Source organism: Corvus cornix, chromosome 8 (assembly GCF_000738735.6).
Source record: "Corvus cornix cornix isolate S_Up_H32 chromosome 8, ASM73873v5, whole genome shotgun sequence".
NCBI classification, from domain to species: domain Eukaryota; kingdom Metazoa; phylum Chordata; class Aves; order Passeriformes; family Corvidae; genus Corvus; species Corvus cornix.
The window spans coordinates 14,445,116-14,464,305 of NC_046338.1; the positions used below are offsets into that span (position 1 = coordinate 14,445,116).

General features: G+C 42.3%; 1 protein-coding gene across 2 annotated transcripts; it reads right to left on the reverse strand.

Moving 5' to 3' along the window:
- Positions 1-2,482: 2,482 nt before the first annotated feature.
- On the reverse strand, positions 2,483-17,808 carry LOC104695309 (mucolipin-3). 2 transcript variants are annotated; one of them, XM_039556319.1, is made up of 14 exons: positions 17,535-17,808; positions 14,678-14,907; positions 12,781-12,948; positions 12,091-12,244; positions 11,534-11,618; positions 11,357-11,453; positions 10,652-10,751; positions 8,669-8,781; positions 8,442-8,591; positions 6,383-6,484; positions 6,149-6,271; positions 5,413-5,619; positions 4,922-5,051; positions 2,483-3,739 (listed from the first exon to the last, which is right to left on the reverse strand). In XM_039556319.1, the coding sequence occupies exons 2-14, from the start codon at positions 14,903-14,905 to the stop codon at positions 3,720-3,722; spliced, it is 1,677 nt and encodes a 558-aa protein (XP_039412253.1). In that variant the 5' UTR covers positions 14,906-14,907; positions 17,535-17,808; the 3' UTR covers positions 2,483-3,719. The 2 variants fall into 2 exon arrangements, with proteins under 2 accessions (XP_039412253.1, XP_039412254.1); XM_039556320.1 differs by lacking the exon at positions 17,535-17,808 and adding an exon at positions 16,668-16,753.
- Between the last annotated feature and the right edge of the window lie 1,382 nt (positions 17,809-19,190).

Consider the following 19,190-nt stretch of genomic DNA (forward strand, 5'->3'; position numbering starts at 1 on the left):
ATTCCTGTCCCTCCCTATCTGCCAGATAAATTATGCCTTTACACATTTTAATACTGGGTAGGTATGAGCATATCCGAATTTGATTTCTTACTCTTTTGCATGCACACCGTTTATCTTCCCTTGAGAATGTGCTTCAATCCAACATAGAAATTTAGAAACAATAAGGCCCCCACCTCTCTTCCTCTCTGTGTAACTTCATTAGGTTTAGACATCCAGACTGCTGAAATCAAGAAGTTCTCCCTAACTGTATATGCAAAACACTGGCACTGAAATTAGCCTTGGTATGAAAACAGCTGTTACCCAGTTTAGCACCCTGCAAAATTTTCATGAGGAAATACTGACTATTGGTATTTTCAGGTGACTTTCGAGAGCCCAGTGAGAATCAGAGCAAACGAAATCTCTTACCCCTCCACAGCTTCTTGATCAGGGCTGAAAGCCCTGTTTTCCTTAGGATGCAGTATTTAAGCATGAGTTTACAAGATGCTTTATCTGCTTCCTTGCTCTCCCCACCTGCATTTTACAGTTCTATCTGTGCCTACTTGATTGTATCAGCATAAAGATACCGATGTCTCCAGGATGCAGCTTTACATGTGCTACCAGCATTGCTAATGCTGAGATCACTGATACTCTGAAGTCACAAGGGGTTTTTTAGAATAAGATCATTGTCACACATCTTGGCTCTGCAAGGCCATAACCAGCACATCATATGTTGATAAGATAAAAAAACCTCACCACACACACAACAGCATCAGCCACAGATGTGGCAGAGCTGTACTTCATCTCAAATGCAGTCAGCAGGCTAGAAAACACAGCATTGACTCACTTCTTCTCAGGTGAGCACAATACTCAGGCAGATGAAGATCTTAAACACCAAGGATCAAGCAGGTCAGAAATCTGGACAAGCAAGCACTTAGACTGCCAGCAGTAGCACCAAGGTGAACAATGCATGTTTGAGTGTCTGCTTGTTTCTTAAAAATCCATAATGTAAGTAAGTATCAGATATATAATACAAGCAGCATTTATTTTCCCAGTCAGAACTGGATATTTTGAGCAGTTGTAAGCCAGTAACCTTTCAGGGTACTGTTCTTCTTTCCCAGTGTAACAGCCTGCACCTGCAGCCAGAAATACACAATTGCTGCCCTGCTAAATTTATAAGCAGTTGTCCCTTCTTTTCCCCTCACCCCATCCTATCCTTTGCTTTAAACATCCTTCTCCTCCTTTTAGATAGCACTTCCCTCTGGCTTCACAGTCTGCCCCTGCCCATTACTGGCTGAAGGCAACTTGTAATTCATCAGCTTTTTCCTCCCCAGACCCACACAACTGCCAGCAATGCTGAATTAAAAGTTGTGGAATCCAGCAGAAGTAACACAGGCCGTGGTTTTGCAATTAATTTCTGCATCTCAGTTGATTGACATTTTAGCTGTAGCACAAGCACAGCTCATCACTTAAAGACTCTACCAGGGATTTCACTGCAAAACATGCTGCAGTTCAGGCAATAGAAACCAGTCTTCAGTGGAAGACTTCTCCACTTGTATTAGGAATAAAGAATATATATACACTGTCTTTCCCTGCTTTGCAGCGCTCATGGCTTTCCATACCTTGTGCTCATGCTGCAGGCTTCTATTAACATGCTTTTTCTCTGCTGTCGCAAAACTCTGTAAGAATTTTATACTTTAGAGCTCTGTCAAATGTTGTTGAAACTTGCTGCCAATTTAATAAGTTAACAGTGATGAAGCATGTGTTCTGCCTTGTTTCTAAATGAAATCAGACCAGTTCTTGCCTTATAATTATACTGGCAAACAAAGTATTCCATAGCTGTTTACAAAATGTACCTGTATTTTAAGTGAATTATTAATCTTAGCTTTCTCTTAACTCTGTATGAAAAAGCTGTATGTAAATCAGCCTTCTGCATGCCATTGATCTTAAAGTGCTTGCCACCCTTGTCAGAATTCCTTGCATAACTTACTTTATACAATAGTGATGTGCACATTATATTTTGTGTGTTGTCAAAGATCCATAAGGAGTTAATTGTGTCAAGAGAAAACATAGTCACTTAATATTTGCTTTTTGAGGCAAGACTGCCTTGCATCTTCTTGAAAAGCTTTAAAAGTCTTCAATGTTAGGTGGAGAGTTGAAAGACAAGGACCACAGTACACAAAACTTTCAGATACTGTGAATAATCTGTTCTGCCTATGCCTTGCATTTGGTTTGCCTTTGCTGAAATTGAGGAGTGTTTTTTTAGTGTAAGGTTAAATACCTGAATATTTGTTTCTATGGCAAGTTCTGAAATGCTGTTAAACATCAGCTGGAAACAGGTCCTCACCAGGGTCCACAGGAACTATCATGACTACAGGAAATCCAAGTTCACCCACTCCAGACTCTGTTTCATGCCAGAAATTGCATAGTGCTATTAAAAAACAAAGCTCCTATATTAAGCTGGCAACATATTTACTGTAAAGATGAATACTGACACACCCAATACTTACTGCAGCTGGAAGTGTTTATTGTAGCACATTACAATGTGTAAGCATTCAGACAGAACATGTTTAGTGTCCTCTGCAGCATTATACATTGTCACACACAGCTACAGCTTGCTCACAAATGCAAGTTCCCTAAAATATGCTTCCCTTCGGTTTTCTATTCTGCTCCCAGAGTGAATAGACTGCAGAAAATAAGGCATCCATTAAATGGTATCACAATCAACAAAGAGTATAAACTAAGTTGTCAAAACTGAATTTTATAAGAGCTAACGTTTCAGACAGCTACTGACAGCAGCAGGTCATTAGGTTGGTAGGAAGCATCCAGTTTCTAACGTGTGGAGAGATATGACTCCCAGAGACATATCTCCTATGTATTTAACTTAGTTTAGACTTCAGGTTTACAGACTTGTATGCCAGAGAAAGATTTCAAATTTAAAAAAAATAGGTATTTTGAAAGTGCTTTTGTCTGATTTTTCCTTTAAAAACATAATATACAAACACTGTTAAGCTAAAGACTGTAACTGATCCTGCCCAGTGCTCGATATGTGAGAACATTTCTCCACTCAACTCATCCCTCAAACTTCAGTTCAGCCTGGCATATCCCAGCCTCTCTGAGAACAGACCACCACTTACTTCCAGTGGTACTTATGTTGAAAGAAATATTAATTTTATGCTTTCAGCTATATTTGAATGGCTTGTGTATCAACTTACTGTAATGACTCCAGAAACAAATTACACCAAATTTCATAGTATTTATTTTTACTGTGAGTGCAAATAAACAAAAAATGGTGAGGGCTCTAGTGAGCTTTCATTCAATAACAGGTCAGCCATAGACAGATAATGCCTGCAGTACTGAGGGCTAGGTTGGTGTTCAAAGCTGAAATTGTCCAGCACTAGTTTTACTTATAGTTCAAAGTTACTACATTTATATTCTACTCTTATAATTTAGCCAAGTCTCTGAACACAGACAGGTTTTTATGCTCCTGGCATTCTAACACAATTTAACTGAGGAAACAAATAGAATAAAACTAATAAAAACCATCCCCAAGCCCCCTGAACTATCAGTGAGTGTCTAATCAAAAAGTCTGTAAGTTTAGCATAAACTTCTGCCACAGGCTTACACTGCTTTTTGAGAAAAGCAAACTAAGTCTTCAGAGATAAGGTTTTCCACCAGCTCCATTGTCCAGTTCTTGAAGGGTGTGCTGCTTTAAAACCTCCATGATAGGCCCCCACAATCCATTAAATATGTTCACTACAACCTGTATAAGAGAGGAGGGGGAAGTTGTCAGGTACATGCATCAAAACAATAGTTTCACTGTACAAGGAGCCTTAAAAATGCAACTGAAGTATTACTAATTTGACATTCATTGATAAGAAACTGCTATGAACCAGCAGAAAACATTTTGAACATGAGACTGGTCTCCTGGATGCCTGATCACCAATGCACATTCAGTAGCAAAATTATTACATCCCCACCCTCTCTCCTTATGCTGGCTTTCTTGTCTGGTTAAACTGAGAGGTGTGTGCAGAAAAGGAAATATTAACATGTCCACACCCTTTACCCAAGAGCAAGATGCCCTGCTCTGCTTCATCCCACACTTTTATCTCCAGTAACACACTCGGTCAGAATAGGGGATGGCTCACAGCAGGCTCTGTCATCTCCCTGCTCCAAAAGATGTCCCCATCTCCTCCCTCTCATAAATATATTCTGTCAGGCATATAACAATACAGCCCACCAGAAAAGCCCAGTACCAAGGAGTTGCAAACACCTTTGATCTTTTTAATCAAGCAGCAAATATTTTACAGCTCCCCCACCAAAAGGCTCTTCAGCAAGGAAGACTCAAGAGTTGCTGCCAGCCAGGTTAAATATAAACCATGTATCCTGCAATCAATATTCCTGAAGAAACACAACTTCAAATAACTGAAGCATTTTCTCTCCATAATGGAAGTTAGGCAATGTTTTCCAAGTGCTGTGATAGTATCTTAAACTGCATGCTGTCTTAAAACCTTGACAAGCTGATTTTCTCTACAAGTTTCAGGCCTGTTACCTGCACGAGGTGTCATTAAAAAGTGGGTAAGAGAACACTGAGTTCTCTAAGTCCTGCCTGTTTCAGTGAGTACAGGAAATGTTAATGCTTATGCATTACACATATGGGGTTCCCAAGTTACTGTGTATATATCTAACTTCCTGTATGATTCTTCACATGTTAAGTGATTCTTAATTTGGAAATTCCCTCACATCTTCCAAGAAATTTGTTGGCTGCAGATATTTTGCTGAAGTGCTCTGTTCATTAGAAATAGTTTGGAACTTTTGCGTGGGTTTTCCCCCCAACAGCTTCCCCCAAAATTTAAGTACTTTTCATGAACATTGTACCAGGGACATTTTGTAGTGTGTTGCTTTTGCATATACCTTAATAGATAATTTTAATATAGTTACATACCGTTACAACAACAGAAGAGAGATGCAGAACTTTCCTCCTCTAACCTGTACTTCCCAGAGTTTGGTGAGTCTTTGCACTGTGATACAAATCTCTGAAGTTCTGTCTCTGGAAAGCCATCTTGCTGGTAGTGCTAAAAATTGATACTTAGTTAAACCTTTAACAAGGCTAAAACCCACAATAACCCAAACTCCCCAGACTGCTTTTCAGACACTGCTCAAGTCTGAAATTAGAAGATTCACAGAACCTAATGTGAAAATACTGCTTTTTAGTAGATATTTAGCTTCCATTGGAGAAGAGAAACAGAGAGACTTTGAGAAAAACAAAGTAGAGAGGGATTAAAAACTGTCCTGTCATCACTTCGCACTCTCAAAAGTAGTCATTATGTTTATTCTTTAGATTGGCATGCACTGCGAGTTAAAATATTGAGGGAGATTTGAGTTTTGATAGCACCAACCTTGCACTGTTTTTCCAAATGAACAGTCTGTGCTTACCTTGACTGTTTCATACGTATCTGTAATGAGCGCAATGAAGAGACTCAGCACCATATAGATGAACAGGCTGATGAAGGAGTAGAGGTAAATCCTACTGAATAACCAAACCAAGTAACTTTTCTGCTGCATTTCTGCAAAGGTGGCAAACATGTCATCTCCATTGATCAATGAAAAAAGGCATTCAGAAACCATGTTCAGAGTGCGAAACTAGAGAGGAGGGAAGAAGACAAGGATGTGTCACTGCTTTATTTGGACTCAAAGACTGTACACAACATGAAAAACACACAGCTGATGACTGGCTACCTCAGATCTCTTCCTACACCTAGGAGATGACAAGGTGCAAATAGTAAAATATCCGAGGAACAAGCAAAGTTTGTCACCTCCTATACACCTGCGCATTCAATTCAGATAAGCAAATTTCTCTTTTAAGAGGGATAAGCATAATGTCTCCAAGATTTTAGTCTGATACCAGTGTTCTGCAAAATGGAAATTATTTCTTAAAATATCAGCATGTGATTGGGAGTCACAGCAGCTTCCACTTCTGACTTGGAGCTTTCATAACTTGAGGAAAGTCTGGTTGAGTCACGGAAGTCAGACTCCTCAAACAGAGCAGCATCATGTTGAAGATGCACTATTTTTACATTAAGGGAAGCCTTGACATGGAGAACTAGAAAACAACAGTAGTAATCTCTCATTCTTTTATTCAAGTTGCCTTTTTTCACGGTCAGTACATCACCTTCACATGGTATGGTCCCAGTACAATCCATCCACAGAAACAATAGCCCAGGTAGATCATAGCAGCACAGCAGCAGAACCTCATTACATTGGGTAATGCTGCTCGCAGTGTTAGGATGAGAAGCTGCACAAAGCAATGCAAACAGTTAGAATTCAACCAGATACTTCTTCCAGTCCTCTTACAGCAACAAACAGAATAAATACCAACATTATGAAGATCTCAGGAGATCCTTACATTATACTTCTGAAAGAAACCTAGGTAGCGAATGACTCCAAGCCAAACAAGCATAGTGGATATTCCTAAGAGTATGCTGCAGACATCATAACTTGTCAGACTCTGAAGAAAAGCAAGAGAAGAAACAAAAAAATAAGAAAGGAAAAAAATTAATTATTGTAACAACCAGGTTTTAAATTGTGCCTCCCATTATGACAAAGATTGGTTAAGAAACATTTTTCCTTTGGCAAACTCTCCCAATTAGAAATTTGTTTGAGGCAATATACATTAGAGAGAGGTCCCACCAAGGAGCAGGGACACTTTCAAGTGCAACTCATTTCACATGCCTTAGCACATGGCTGTTTGTAAAACAGATTCTAACAAGATAAGCTTTATTTGCAAGGCCAAGAGTGCAGGTGCACTGCAGAAGAAGAGACACGCCCTCTGTACCCAGCTCACTGAGATCTGCAGTGACACTGCAAACATTTTTATGCTGCTTCCAGACTTGCATCAACTGCTTCTGGAATCTGCATTGACAGATTCCTCAGAGCATCTTAGGAATCTCTGCACTGCATCCCAATGGAAAGTGTAGACATGACACAGAGCAGAGAAGGTTCTTCCAGTATGTAGGAACAGCTGTTTGTAAAAATTAGCATGGCTTGTCAGCATTGCTCAGATACGTATTCAGGAGGATCTTGTTAGGTACTTGGTAACTATAAGGCATAGAAAGCTATCAAGGAGAAGACTAATTAGCTTCTAATTAATTCTAACCAGAACTTATCTTTATTGGCACTCTGCTGTTTTTTCCACCTATACATACTGGCCTGTTTTCATCCAAGTTAGCATATATTCTGTTCCTGAACTGCAGCTCCACTCTGAAATGGATAGTGACAGCTTACTTTGAATAAGAAGTTTTCATTATTTTCTGGTTTTATTCTCGTAAGAATGAAATATAAATAATAGGTATTGGCAGTGGATATTGGCTAATCTTTTCTGTCAGCATTATTCATTTAGAGCTTGACAAGAAACAAGTTTAGGCTACTGTAATGTGAATTTGTTATTCAACAACTTTCATACAGTAACATGGAACAAGATCTTGTTATTATGGTCCACAAGGCTTGCAAAATGAAGTGAATGTGCCTGTAGAGAGGAGCTTTAGTAAAATACTCTTTTAGAAAAGAAATATATATAAATAGATATATTTATAAGATACAGGAACCCCAAATGCAAGATCTTATTCCAATCTTGTTCTCTTCTTTGCTTCACCCAAAGCAGGATGGAGCTATCACTTATCTTAGCCAACTTCCTCACAACTTCTTTCTACTCTCAGTGAGTTTATAGCTCCTACGGTAAGACAATTTGTACAGGGTGTTTGTGATAGTCAAGCTGTCAGCAGATGGATTTCAGACCCATCCTTTCATCACTACTGTCCAAAGTCCCCTGTGTTGCAATGTCACACTTCAAAGTCTGCTACAGATTTTGTGAAGAACAATATTATCTGAATATCAGAGTGCTTCAGGCTAGCAAATTATAATAATTTTTCTTCCCTAGTTCTGTAAAACAATGTTTTACAAGTTTTGAGTTTTGTCCATATCAATTTTATTGTAGAAAGTGAAAGCCCAGAACCTGCTGTGGCTGACTGTTATGTACATGCTGGAAAACAGGAGCTGGGAAAGCAGCAAAGAGACTTTTAAGGAGAGAGACTCTGTGCTAGTTAAACACTTGTAAACAGAGTTCCAAAAGTTTGATGCTAAATTTGAAAAAAACCATCAAATGAGCAAATACAAATGAGGAAGGGAAGAAGTCAACAGTCAAACTTTCAGAGATTAAGTTCATTTTATTTCTCAGAGTCAGAGGGAGCAAAGATAATTTGGAACTACAATATAGAGTGGTATTTGGATGTCTTAAATATTGCTACTAGAAACAGCATGCATGAGTTGCAATTCTGGAGGAGAAGACAGAGTTTTTAAAATTTCATGCCCCTCAGAAGCAACTGCAGCCAGCCTAAAGTCCTCTGAGAGATTTAAACCTAGGTGAGACAGAAACAGTTTTGCTTCCATCTGACATGTGAAAGGCTTACCTTAGCTTGTATCTCCATCTTTAGAGTTGATCCAACAATAGTTAAGACATCGCTAACCATAATCAGGATGTACCATCCATTGACAAATTCCATTTGATCACTGAAAGATACTTCTTTCTTATAATAATATAGGAAAAAGCTTACAAATTCCTAAGGGAAAGGAGGAAAGAAAACAGTTAATCAGGCTTACACAAGACAAGGTTTTCCAAAGAAGGAGTTATACCCACCCTTTGGAGCCAAATTCCTTTAATCACTGATCGAGTGCAAAGGATCAATGAAGCCAGACAAGTCAATATGACAAAAGCATCGAAGATCATCATGTAATGAGTGTTCTTCTGTACTGCAAGAACAAAAATACACATGTTTATAGTGCATTTAATCTTGCTGACTATCTTGAGTATTGAAGTAAAAATCAAGATGTTAACTATATTTATACAACAGAATTAAGAAAAATCTTAGCATTTTTTCCCCCAAAAGTTTATTTGACATATTTTCATAAGAGACACAAGTGCATCTGCACTACAGATACCACTTCTGTAAATTTCAGAGGGTTGATACCACATCAAAAATATACCAGAGTGTGGGTGCTTCTTACAACCCTGCAGAACCAGAGGTGAGAGTTAATAATTTTACAGGGACTGAAATGGCCTTTGGAGTGATAGAACTTCTCAAAAAAATTTTAAACAATCCTAGGAACTTTATAATATGTATCTTCTCTCTCAGAGCAGTGTTTGACAATCAATTTTTCCATCCTATGGCAGTGCAGATAACTTGTACTACTGCTCAGCTAGCCAAGATCAACATTGAATTAGACATGAGTTCTCCATCTCTTATGTTACTAAAATTCACATTCTTGATCATCCAACATTAAACATTACACCGAATCTTTTTGTTTGTTTCTATACTTAGCATACAGCTGAAACTAGGTGAGACAGTATAAGGATTAGATTTTTAATGCTAAAAGAATGGTGGTTTGAGAAAAAAAGGGAAAATCATACAAATAAGTGCTAAACTTGCAAGAACATGCACCAATTCTACAAAATAGGCTGCTGAAGTTCAAGCTGACTTCACGAACTGCACTACTCAGCAAAAGCCCGCCCAGTGCTTCCTTGTTACACTGCTGCCGTTTAAGTTGATTTTGCCATGTAGTGCAGAACAGCAGCAAGCTGTTATCGCGCAGCTGCAGCCAGTACCTTCGCACCCTTCCCTGGATTCCAGAACACAGCGGAGGGCATCCCGGGAGGCGGTTTCCGAGTGCCCGAGGCGCTGCGGCCCCGGCGCGGACCGTGCGGCGGGATCGGCGGCGGCCCCGGCAGCGCCGCCTGCTGGGCACTGCTGGCACGGCAGCCGGCGAGCCCAGAGCGCCGCGTGCCGAGCCCTGGGATGCGCTTCGTTCGACCCCCCCAATCAGTTTCAGCCTGGATCTTTACAAAAAGTACCAATTCTCCTTTTTCACTATCCGCTCTTCATTCCCTAACACAGGCATAGCAACGGGGAAAGTGCCAAAGTAGAAAAAAGGACCTAGGTCATCCTATTGCACAGCAGAATCTAAAGCCCTGGAAACTTTCTGACTATCAAAGAGATTATTTTTGCTAATGAAAAAAGATGATGTTTTGACCAGGCCAAATAGCTGCCAACAAAGTTGGCTCACTCTTGTGAGTCACTATATAAGAAATTTACCACAATGTGCACCCCAGTCATAGCCAAATACAGGGCAAATGGCATTTAAGCAACAATAAGAAGTGTTTCTAACCATTCCACTCCAGCAAGCCTTAGCAACAATGCTTCCTTATCTTTCCTGGTGCTAAGTCCTGAAATAAGAGTAAATCAGTTTCAACTTTCCACCACTATCGTGTGTCCTATTGCCTGGCGCTAGAACAGTTCCAACCCTGCGTTAAGAAATGAGCAGCTTAAGTTCAATAGCGAAAGATAGAAGGATTTACAGTGAGGCATGGAAAAATTTGGGTTTGACATTATCAATGGTGCAAGCCTTGAGAACTGCTACAGAAAGTAATGGTGTGGCTGGATTCCAAGGATTTCAGATCAGAGGTTGAAGAACAACAATTTCTTAGAAAATCAGAGTTAGAGTGCATGTACTAGAGATGGTATGTCAATGGTGCCTCACCTTTTAATAAAGAAAAAGGTTAAAATACATTGTGCTACTGGCCAAAATTTTGGCATGAAAATTTGAACACATTTATGTCACTTACTTGATCCAGAAACATGCCAGTCCTTACATTCCCTGATCGCTATGTCATTGTCTAGACTTATTTTAATTCTTCCACTGTGTGCTTTATTATCAAACACAATCTGTATTTAAAAAAAAAAATGAAAAAACATGCATGTCTTTATAAAGTTAAACAATTACATATGTAGCCCACTGTGTTGCTAAGCCTGCATAACAATGCAGAATAATTCTCCTAGGGAAGAAGTTACAAAACTTTTTTAAGCATAAAGTAATTCCAGTATCTTCAAATAAATGCTATCAAAATGAAAGACAAATCTGGTGTATTTCATGTACTTGCCACAAATTGCTTGATCAACTAGTTACTAGGTGAAATTATTTTAAACTACATTCTCATTCCTCTATGATCTGAAAACAACCTTTCCCAGAAGCATCTCTCCAAAGAGAAGAGATTTACACTTTCATTATACTTCAGGTGGATTAGAGCACAAGTGGCTGTAAGCCAAGCAAGTACTTCAGGACCACATCAGGAGCACTAAAAGCTTAACCTTCCACAGTGACAACGGCTGGCTATTTACAGAGTACACTAAGCTCTAACAGAGTAATCTGGCACCACTGACCCAGCAGTACTCAACACTCTTCAGAAAATATCTGTGCTGACTGTGTGGAGTAAACCAGCAAGTTAGTTTCTGGTTTTGAACAGAAGGACACAGGGCAGGCTTCCACATACCCTGAGAGTGAAATCGTAGCAGTCGGGGAGCTCGTGGTGACGAACAGTCTGGAGGTTGATTGCCTTCAGATTGAACCTGAGCTGCACTGCCACCAGTCTGCAACAGAGCTTCAGATTAGCCTTTCACAGGGAAAAGGCACCAGTACCCCAACACAGGAGGGGCTCATTCCTCCTCACCTGGGGAAATCCAGAGTGAAATTCAAATTGTGCTTTCCCATTGTTGTGTTGTCTAACGAAGTAGTTGGCTCAATGTACAAGCAGTCTGGAATGGATAAGGACTCACAACAATATCTCATGGATTATCAAGTTGTTTAACTGTAATCTGCCTGTCCCACTCCCGAGGCTGTTATGAGCTGTTGGCTATACCAGACAAGATAGCACGCTTGAGTGAGGAGTCATCTGAGAAGCCAACTGACAAATACACTGGCTTCCTTGAACACCAGCCAAGTTATTCATCATGAATTCACAGGGAACGCTCCTGAAAATTAGCCCCAAATACTTGTATTAGATGGTCATCAGTCCTAAAGGCTCATCACTTCTTTGTGGCATTAGACATTGAAGGTGAGGGCTAGAGGTTCGTTACACAGTACTTTTCTTACCAGTTTTGGCTGGTAGTAAATTCAATACAAATTATGTGATAAGACTATACAGTACTGTCAAGTATTTTAAAGAATTTATCAAAAATATAGGGTCCCTCCTCCCAAAGAACCAATAAAATAGATTAGGCTCATCACCAGTCACAATCTCTGGGTCTATATCAAAGGTGTCGTTTCCAGGACAGATGATTCCTCGCTTGTAGAACTGCTGACAGACAGCCAGAGGTGTCTCTTCTTCTCCCCTCTTCTCATATGCATGATTTCCAACAGAGATGTTGGGCAACTGGAGGTACTAAAGTTCAGAACAAACAAACCAACTTAAATGGCAATAAAGCTGTTTGTCTCTGAGAAAAAAAAAACAAAACCAAAACAAAACAAACCAAGCCCAGATGAGTTTGGATCTGTTATAACCCATCTCTTTTATTTCAAAGGTCACCTAAAGAACTGTGAAACCTAAACCACACAACAGCTGAGTCGTTAAATATTTTAAGATATTTGACAAAAACACTTAGTACAGGATTTGGATCTAAATACCTTATTGCTTATTATGTTTTTCTCTTTACAATCCTTACTAGAAAGCCTAATTTGTTACTCGCAAAGAATTTTGGCTCAGATCCAAGGAGTACTTTTAGTGTACACTTTTACAGTACTTTTACTAGTACACTGATTAGCTTTAATGATGTCACCACAGTACAATGCTCCAGCAATGACAGAAAACCTAAATGAGTTGATGCTTTAGTCTTAAGCAATTGACACAGAAGTTCAATTCAAGAAAAGGTACCAGGCAAAGATCATATATATTGTACATATTGCAGCAACAATCCCTACCTGGTTTATTGCAAAGAATATCTGGTCATAGACATCTGTTTGTGTGTATACAGCATAGGTATCATCCATTCTGTCCATATATCCTTTCAAGAAGAGATGTTTGAATGCAACAGTGTTCTCTTCTTTGAAGGCAACCACCATTTGATTGCTCAATCCAAAAACCACCAGCTGAAAAAGACATTTATATTTCCTCTTCAAAGACAAAATTGGCTTCTGGATTAATATACGAACCCTGTCTTATGAACAGCCAGTGTTTTGTCTCACTGGTAGACATGGCAACTACAGGCAGGCTGCTCCATTTCACAGCTAGCCAAATGAAAGTTTGACTTTAGGGAAACAGTGGGTTTCGAGTATGTGCCTTTAACATGCTTACAGCATCTTGGCCAAGGACTTGAATTTTTACAAAGAAAATGATACCATCTCAAGTTCAAGCTCCCTATATACTGTTACACATGCTTTGTTAGTTCAGCCTGGCGTCAACTGACTTCCCCTTGGGGAATATCATTGTTCCTCAGTCAAAAAGGCAGGACTAGACTTAACAAGACCCCACTTTGAAGTCCTTGCTCCAGTGTACAAAAGGCAAATTGAGGACAACTCAGGAAAACAAAGATCTCCCAATCAAGTTTCAGTGAAAAGCGCTTGAGAATAACTGACCAAAGCTCTGCTTGTAACAGGATAATACCTGAAGCTGGTAAAAAAAATATATTGCAACCATTCGTGAAAAGTGAGCACAAAACTCTGTTAGCTACTATCCAGACTGGAAAAAGTTTCTAGAAGTACATGATGTATTCTTTCTGGGAGCTCACAATTCTCTTGACTATTGTGTCAAATCTCGTGTCAGGTGTACTGTGAAGAAACTCATCAGAGACGTCTGAATCAGTAGTCTACAGATTAGTTTTATGGCCATGGTGCAAACTGGATATGCAGATTTGGATAAGGGTAACTCAGTTACAGAGATACTGGAATGCTCTGTAGGCAAGCTCAGTGTGCTCGGCACACAGGAACACACCAGCAAACCAACAGTGCTAAGACTGAATTACTTACGGGCAGATTTTCTCTGAAAATACTAAATCAGCATTAGTTTCTTTCTTATTTGGATTCTTCCATCATCAAATTTTACTTTCAGGCGCAAAATGGGAGAGATGGAAATCAGAGAAGGACGGCACATTTAAACACAGAGCAGTAAGGGACACAAACGTGCTCCCAGATGCACAGCAGGAGAACACTAATTTCTGCAGTTTCTGCCATCATTCATGCAACCATGGAAAACATTCTTTTCTATACATGTACTGTCATAGCACAGGCACGACCATAAAGGGAAATCACATGTGGGCAACTCTGAAGGATCATCATCTGAGGCATTAGAAAGGTTTTATGAAAAACCTTCTTCTGCCTTAACCACAGAACTTTGAGACAAGCAATTGTGTTTTGGGCAGCAGATAAATGTGTTATATGAAATCTGTGGTGCAAGGTGGGTGAGAGGAACAGTGAGGAAGAATTTCTGAGGTTTTTTTTCAGTGCAAAAGTTTGTATGCCATATGCAAGATATAAGCGAACATCATGAAAAAGTCACCAATTTCAGTTCTTATCACTGTGATATTGAAACAGAAGTGACTTTTCCTTCCCTCAAACACAACAGTGAAGCAAGTATTGTGGTAACAGATGTGGTTGAGCCCTTAAACACGGTTCCTTTCATCTGTACTGCTGGAAAGCTATTTTTTTTCAGTCCATCATTTTAGGAGAAAATTATGCCACCTGAGATCTAAGCTACATATATGCAAATAAGATAATTTTGCAATCTATCCTTTCCCTTCCTCTGCACTGCACCATGAATAGCATGTCACCTGCATTCATGTGACTGCCCACATGCTGAGTCCCTGCTTCCATAGGTACTCACCTGAACTGTAACCATCACTATTTTGAGTAACTGAATCCCAAGTTTCCAAGGCTTTCTGCCCCGGGCCCAAAATTTCTCACATGGGTTCATGAAGAAAAATTTTAACTTCCTTCTAAGCTGGTCTTCCAAAAGCCCCTCCTGTGATACTGATGAGTGTCGTTTGTAGCTGCAAAGGTTTTCATCATCATGAGCACTGCAGCTGCTCACAGCCACTTCAGGATTTTCCATTTCTGAAAAGAAAAGCAGTCCTTGTCAGTTGAAAAACATGCAAGCATCAATATAGTAGCACTAGATCAGTCTGCACTGACAACCTGGACTCCAAAGACATTATCTTCTGTGAAAGGCACTTGCACTTTACACTGAATTTCAGACCTTTCTCATACTACTGCACATATTCTGCAGAACTCCAAGAAAAATTTGGGCAAGTTCTTAAATTTGCAGCTAGGCTGCCAGGACATTTATTTAATAGTGGAATTTCTGTCCATTTGGAATTACAGGGTGACTTCCTGAAAACATCTTCCTCTCTCACTTAACAACAGCATTATGTGCAAGACGTCCTGACTCAAGAAGAGCACCAAAAGCCTCTCATGAGCACTCACTCTTCTGGAAGAATTATCTACTGCTGTAGATAGTATTTTTCCCCACGCCTATGTCCAGTCCCTGAAAGAAATGGAATTTTCAAGAGAGGCAGCTGTTTTCTCATATGTTACTATTAGCATTGTTCACTCTTAGAAATGGAAATGGAGCATGACAAATTGCAATTCAGATAAATTACCTGAGAGCATTAACTTCTCATTTGGCAGGATGATGTGTTTTTCTTTTGCCATAAAAGACCCAATGCAAACCAACAGCGATGATGAACCAAACAAAAAGATCAAGAGGTAACTGAACTGTGATTAGCCAAAGAGGCTCACATTTGAGTTGAGTATGAAGGGAAAAGATTAGATGAGAACCTTATAAACACATTTTGAGACAGTACTCACTGACTCCCAAACATTTTATAAAGGCTTTATAAAATATTCAAGAGTTAGCCAGGAACATTTATTTCAGATAAAAGATTGGTGACATTAAGAACAGAGAAGACAGCCTAGGCTGTCAATAAAGATATGCCTTATTAGTTTATTTTTGATTTCCAGAAAAATAGTTTTTAAATAGCACAAACAAAAAATCATCATCAAGATTGATTTTTAAAAATGTCCAGTCACATCCAGTTTCCTCTGGCAGCCGCTGCACACAGCAGAACAACAATCTGCTTCAGATGTGATTTGAAACCTTCAATTTCCCCAATTGTCAGGGAAGGCAAGAAAAGTTTTGAGTCAGCAGTTTAACAGTAAAAACAGGCCCATAGAGAGGCTTTAAAAAGTTCAGCTCCTGTTTTATCAGACTTCCATTGTCCTGCAGGATACAGTACAGTATGCTGTGATTTCCACTCATCTTTCTTACAGCTGATCCAGCATTTCTAAAATTAAGCCCTACTCTAACACTGCAATAGTCCTATCAATATATGTGCTGGATTTAAAAAAAAAAAAAACCCAAAACACAACATAACCAAAAAATAACCAAAAACCCCAAACCCACTTCTGGCCCTCTCGGTGGGCATGAGGCGCCGTTCCAGCAGGCGCAGCCCCGTGCTCCCCCACGACCCGGGCGGGGGTCTCGGCAGCCGGGCGGTCACAGCCGGGGCTGTCGCTGCGGGCCGGGCCGGGCCGGGCGGGGCTGGACCCTTCCCTCAGCCGCCCTCGCCTTCCCGGCCGCTGCAGGCGGCCCTCGACACCCACGGGCTGCCGCAGCCTTGCGGATGGCACAGGGGCTGGCGCGGGAGCTGCCCGCAGCCGCATCTGCGTCGCCAGCCCCGGCCGGGCCGGAGCGCGGCAGCCGCTGCCCGCCCCGGGCTCGGCGCCCCTTTGCCGTGGCACCCCAAAGGCGAAGGCTGCGGGGCGAGGGCGCGCCCTCCGCCCCCTCTCCCCCGCTGTTAAAGGCTCCAGCGTACCTGCCGCCGGTCCTGCCGCGCCGGCCCTGCCGCTCCCCGGCCTCCGGGGGCTGCTGCTGCCGCGGGGGCGGCCGTGGGAGCGCGGTGCCCGCAGCCCGGTGCCCGCAGCCGCCCGCCGCTCCCGGCTCCGCTTGGCTGGGCGGGGGAGCCGCGGCCTCCGCCAGCCCGCCCCGGCCCCTGGGCTGGGCTGTGCCGGCTGTGCCGTGCCGGGCTAGGCTTGGCTATGCGGGGCTGTGCCGTGCCGTGCACACCGGCACACGCGACCTCTGACACCTTGCGCTGTACATCTCCCTCCTGCCGCACGTGACGGGCGGCTCTCCACACTGTAATACACTTCCTATAGGATGGTAATGCCGGCTCCAGATTTATTGACCTAGGCTTCTCCACCAGGGGAAATAATGCTTATGATATAAAGAGCTGTGTCGCACTCGTCATAAAAAATCCCCAAACAAACAAAAAACAGCCCCAAAAATCCTTTTCAGGTCACAGAACTGTAGTTATGTAGGGCAGCAAGTGGTAGAGTGGATATGCTTAAGTCATTCCACTTATACACGATTAAGCTATTAAAGTTATTAACTGAACTTCAAAGAAAACGGAGTCCTGCCTTGGGTGTGTGCCAGTCCCACTGCACTGCGTAAATGATCCCTTTGGCATTGCTGCGTGACAAGAGGATACACCTCAGGCTATAACTGTGTACAGTCTTCAGCTGCCTAATTCGTGCTGCAAGTACCACTCTGAACACTCGTATAAAAGGAGAAGGTACAACAAGGCCAAGACCAAAACAAGGAGAGTAGCAGGCATTTTAAGAAAGGGAACTTCCTGGCTGTATAGATTGAAACGGAAGACAGAAGGAACCCTCCTCCTTACCGTAAGAAGGGGCGGATGGACCTCGGAGGGGCACCAAGGACCAGCATTGGGTGCTCCGCACAGAAAGAAAGATACTCCGGGGCTCCTGTGCTTTACATTGCAGCAAGGCAAGCTAAATTATTTGTATGCATCTTAAATATAAAAGATACAAAATACACATCTTCATATTAACAAACAGCATCGAATCGCTTAGATCCCAGCTGGAGACAGCCCCAGCACTGCCCGGCAGATAACACCGAGGCGGTGCCTGGGCTGGGGTGCGCGGGTGGCCCGGCTGCAGAGGGCACTGCCGCCGCCTGCCGCCTACAGACCCCATCATGCCCCGTGCCTCAGAGCCCCGCCGGTCGTGCGTCTCCCGCGCACGGCATGCTGGGACGGATAGTTCTGGTCTGGCGTATCCCTGCAGCCGCCGCCGCCGCGGGGGCGGGTTTGCAGAGCAGGGCGCTGATTGCCTGTCCGAGACGTCAATCACTGCTGGCCCCGTCGCCGTGACAACCGCGCGCCGCCGGGGACGCGCCGCGCCGGGGCCGCGGCCGTGCAGGTAGGGGCCGGAGGGCACGAAGGGCACGAAGGGGAGCCGGCAGCGCTGCGGAAGCGGGTGAAGCATGCCCGACTCGAGGGCACACGGGCAGCAGCCGGCCGGGCACAGCGGCTGGCGCGGAGCCCGCGACTGCCCTGTGCGACCGAGCCGCCTCCGCCGCCTCTTCCCGCGGCGCTGCCAGCGGGCCCGAGGCAGCGCCTCCCTCCGCGCCCCGGCGGGGCTGTGCCGGAGGCTGGAGCGGGCCGGGGACCTGACCCGGGCTGCAAACACTCCCCGGGCCCGCCGCAGCCCCCCCGTGCTGCTGCAAACCCCCCCGCAAATCCACACTCCCCGTGCCTGGTCTCCATTCATGACCTTGTTCCAGCGACCCAGCTCGCACAAAACGATTATTTTTCTTACCTCTCCTTAAAGAAGTCTTATCTAATGTAAATTTTTACAATATAGCATTTCTGTTTCAAAAGTCATGACAAGGCAACATATGTTACTGTTTGGTTCCTGGCAGGACCAGGTTATGACAACTTCTATATCATACTTAGTAACTTTTAAAGTACCAACCACATTGTTACAATTTTAATAACCTAGACCGGCTGTACTGGCTCATACCAGAAGTTGTGTCTGAGCAAGATTATAGTAAAGCCATACTTCCACTTTTTGCACCCTTTTTTTCTTGAATTTGTGGTTTCATTTCTAAAGCCAGATGTATTATCATTATTTTTAGTAGCCCTCAATTTTTCATCTGTCAGTTTGCCCTGTTACTTTTTGAAATTGTGTGCTTCTGACAGCTGTCCTGTCCACAGGCAGTATATTCCATAATTCAAGCGCTTTTTGTGCAATGAAACACTTCTGCAGTCCTGTTGTTTGTTCCTAGTTGTTTGTTCCACATCCATAAGCTCACGTGATGCCAGCTTGATCTTTTGTTAGGACCGTGAATCAGCATCTCCTCGTCACTTTCTCTATGTCTCTTGTGATTTCACTGACTTCTATCTTATCCTTTTCAGGCTAAAAAGAATCCTAGCTTATTCCCCGTACAAAACATGTTCTATGTCTTCAATCATCCTTGTTACACCTTTTTCAATTTTAATCTATTTCTCTTTGAGTGAAAGAAAGGACAAAAT

Excerpts from the sequence above, each read along its gene's own strand:
- LOC104695309 (XM_039556319.1), bottom strand. The coding sequence starts at position 14,905 with ATGGAAAATCCTGAAGTGGCTGTGAGCAGCTGCAGTGCTCATGATGAT. Across the intron at positions 12,949-14,677 it reads TAGTGATGGTTACAGTTCAG|CTGGTGGTTTTTGGATTGAG; the intron begins GTGAGTACCTAT and ends TGTCTTTTTCAG. Across the intron at positions 8,782-10,651 it reads CTGGCATGTTTCTGGATCAA|TACAGAAGAACACTCATTAC; the intron begins GTAAGTGACATA and ends TTGTTCTTGCAG.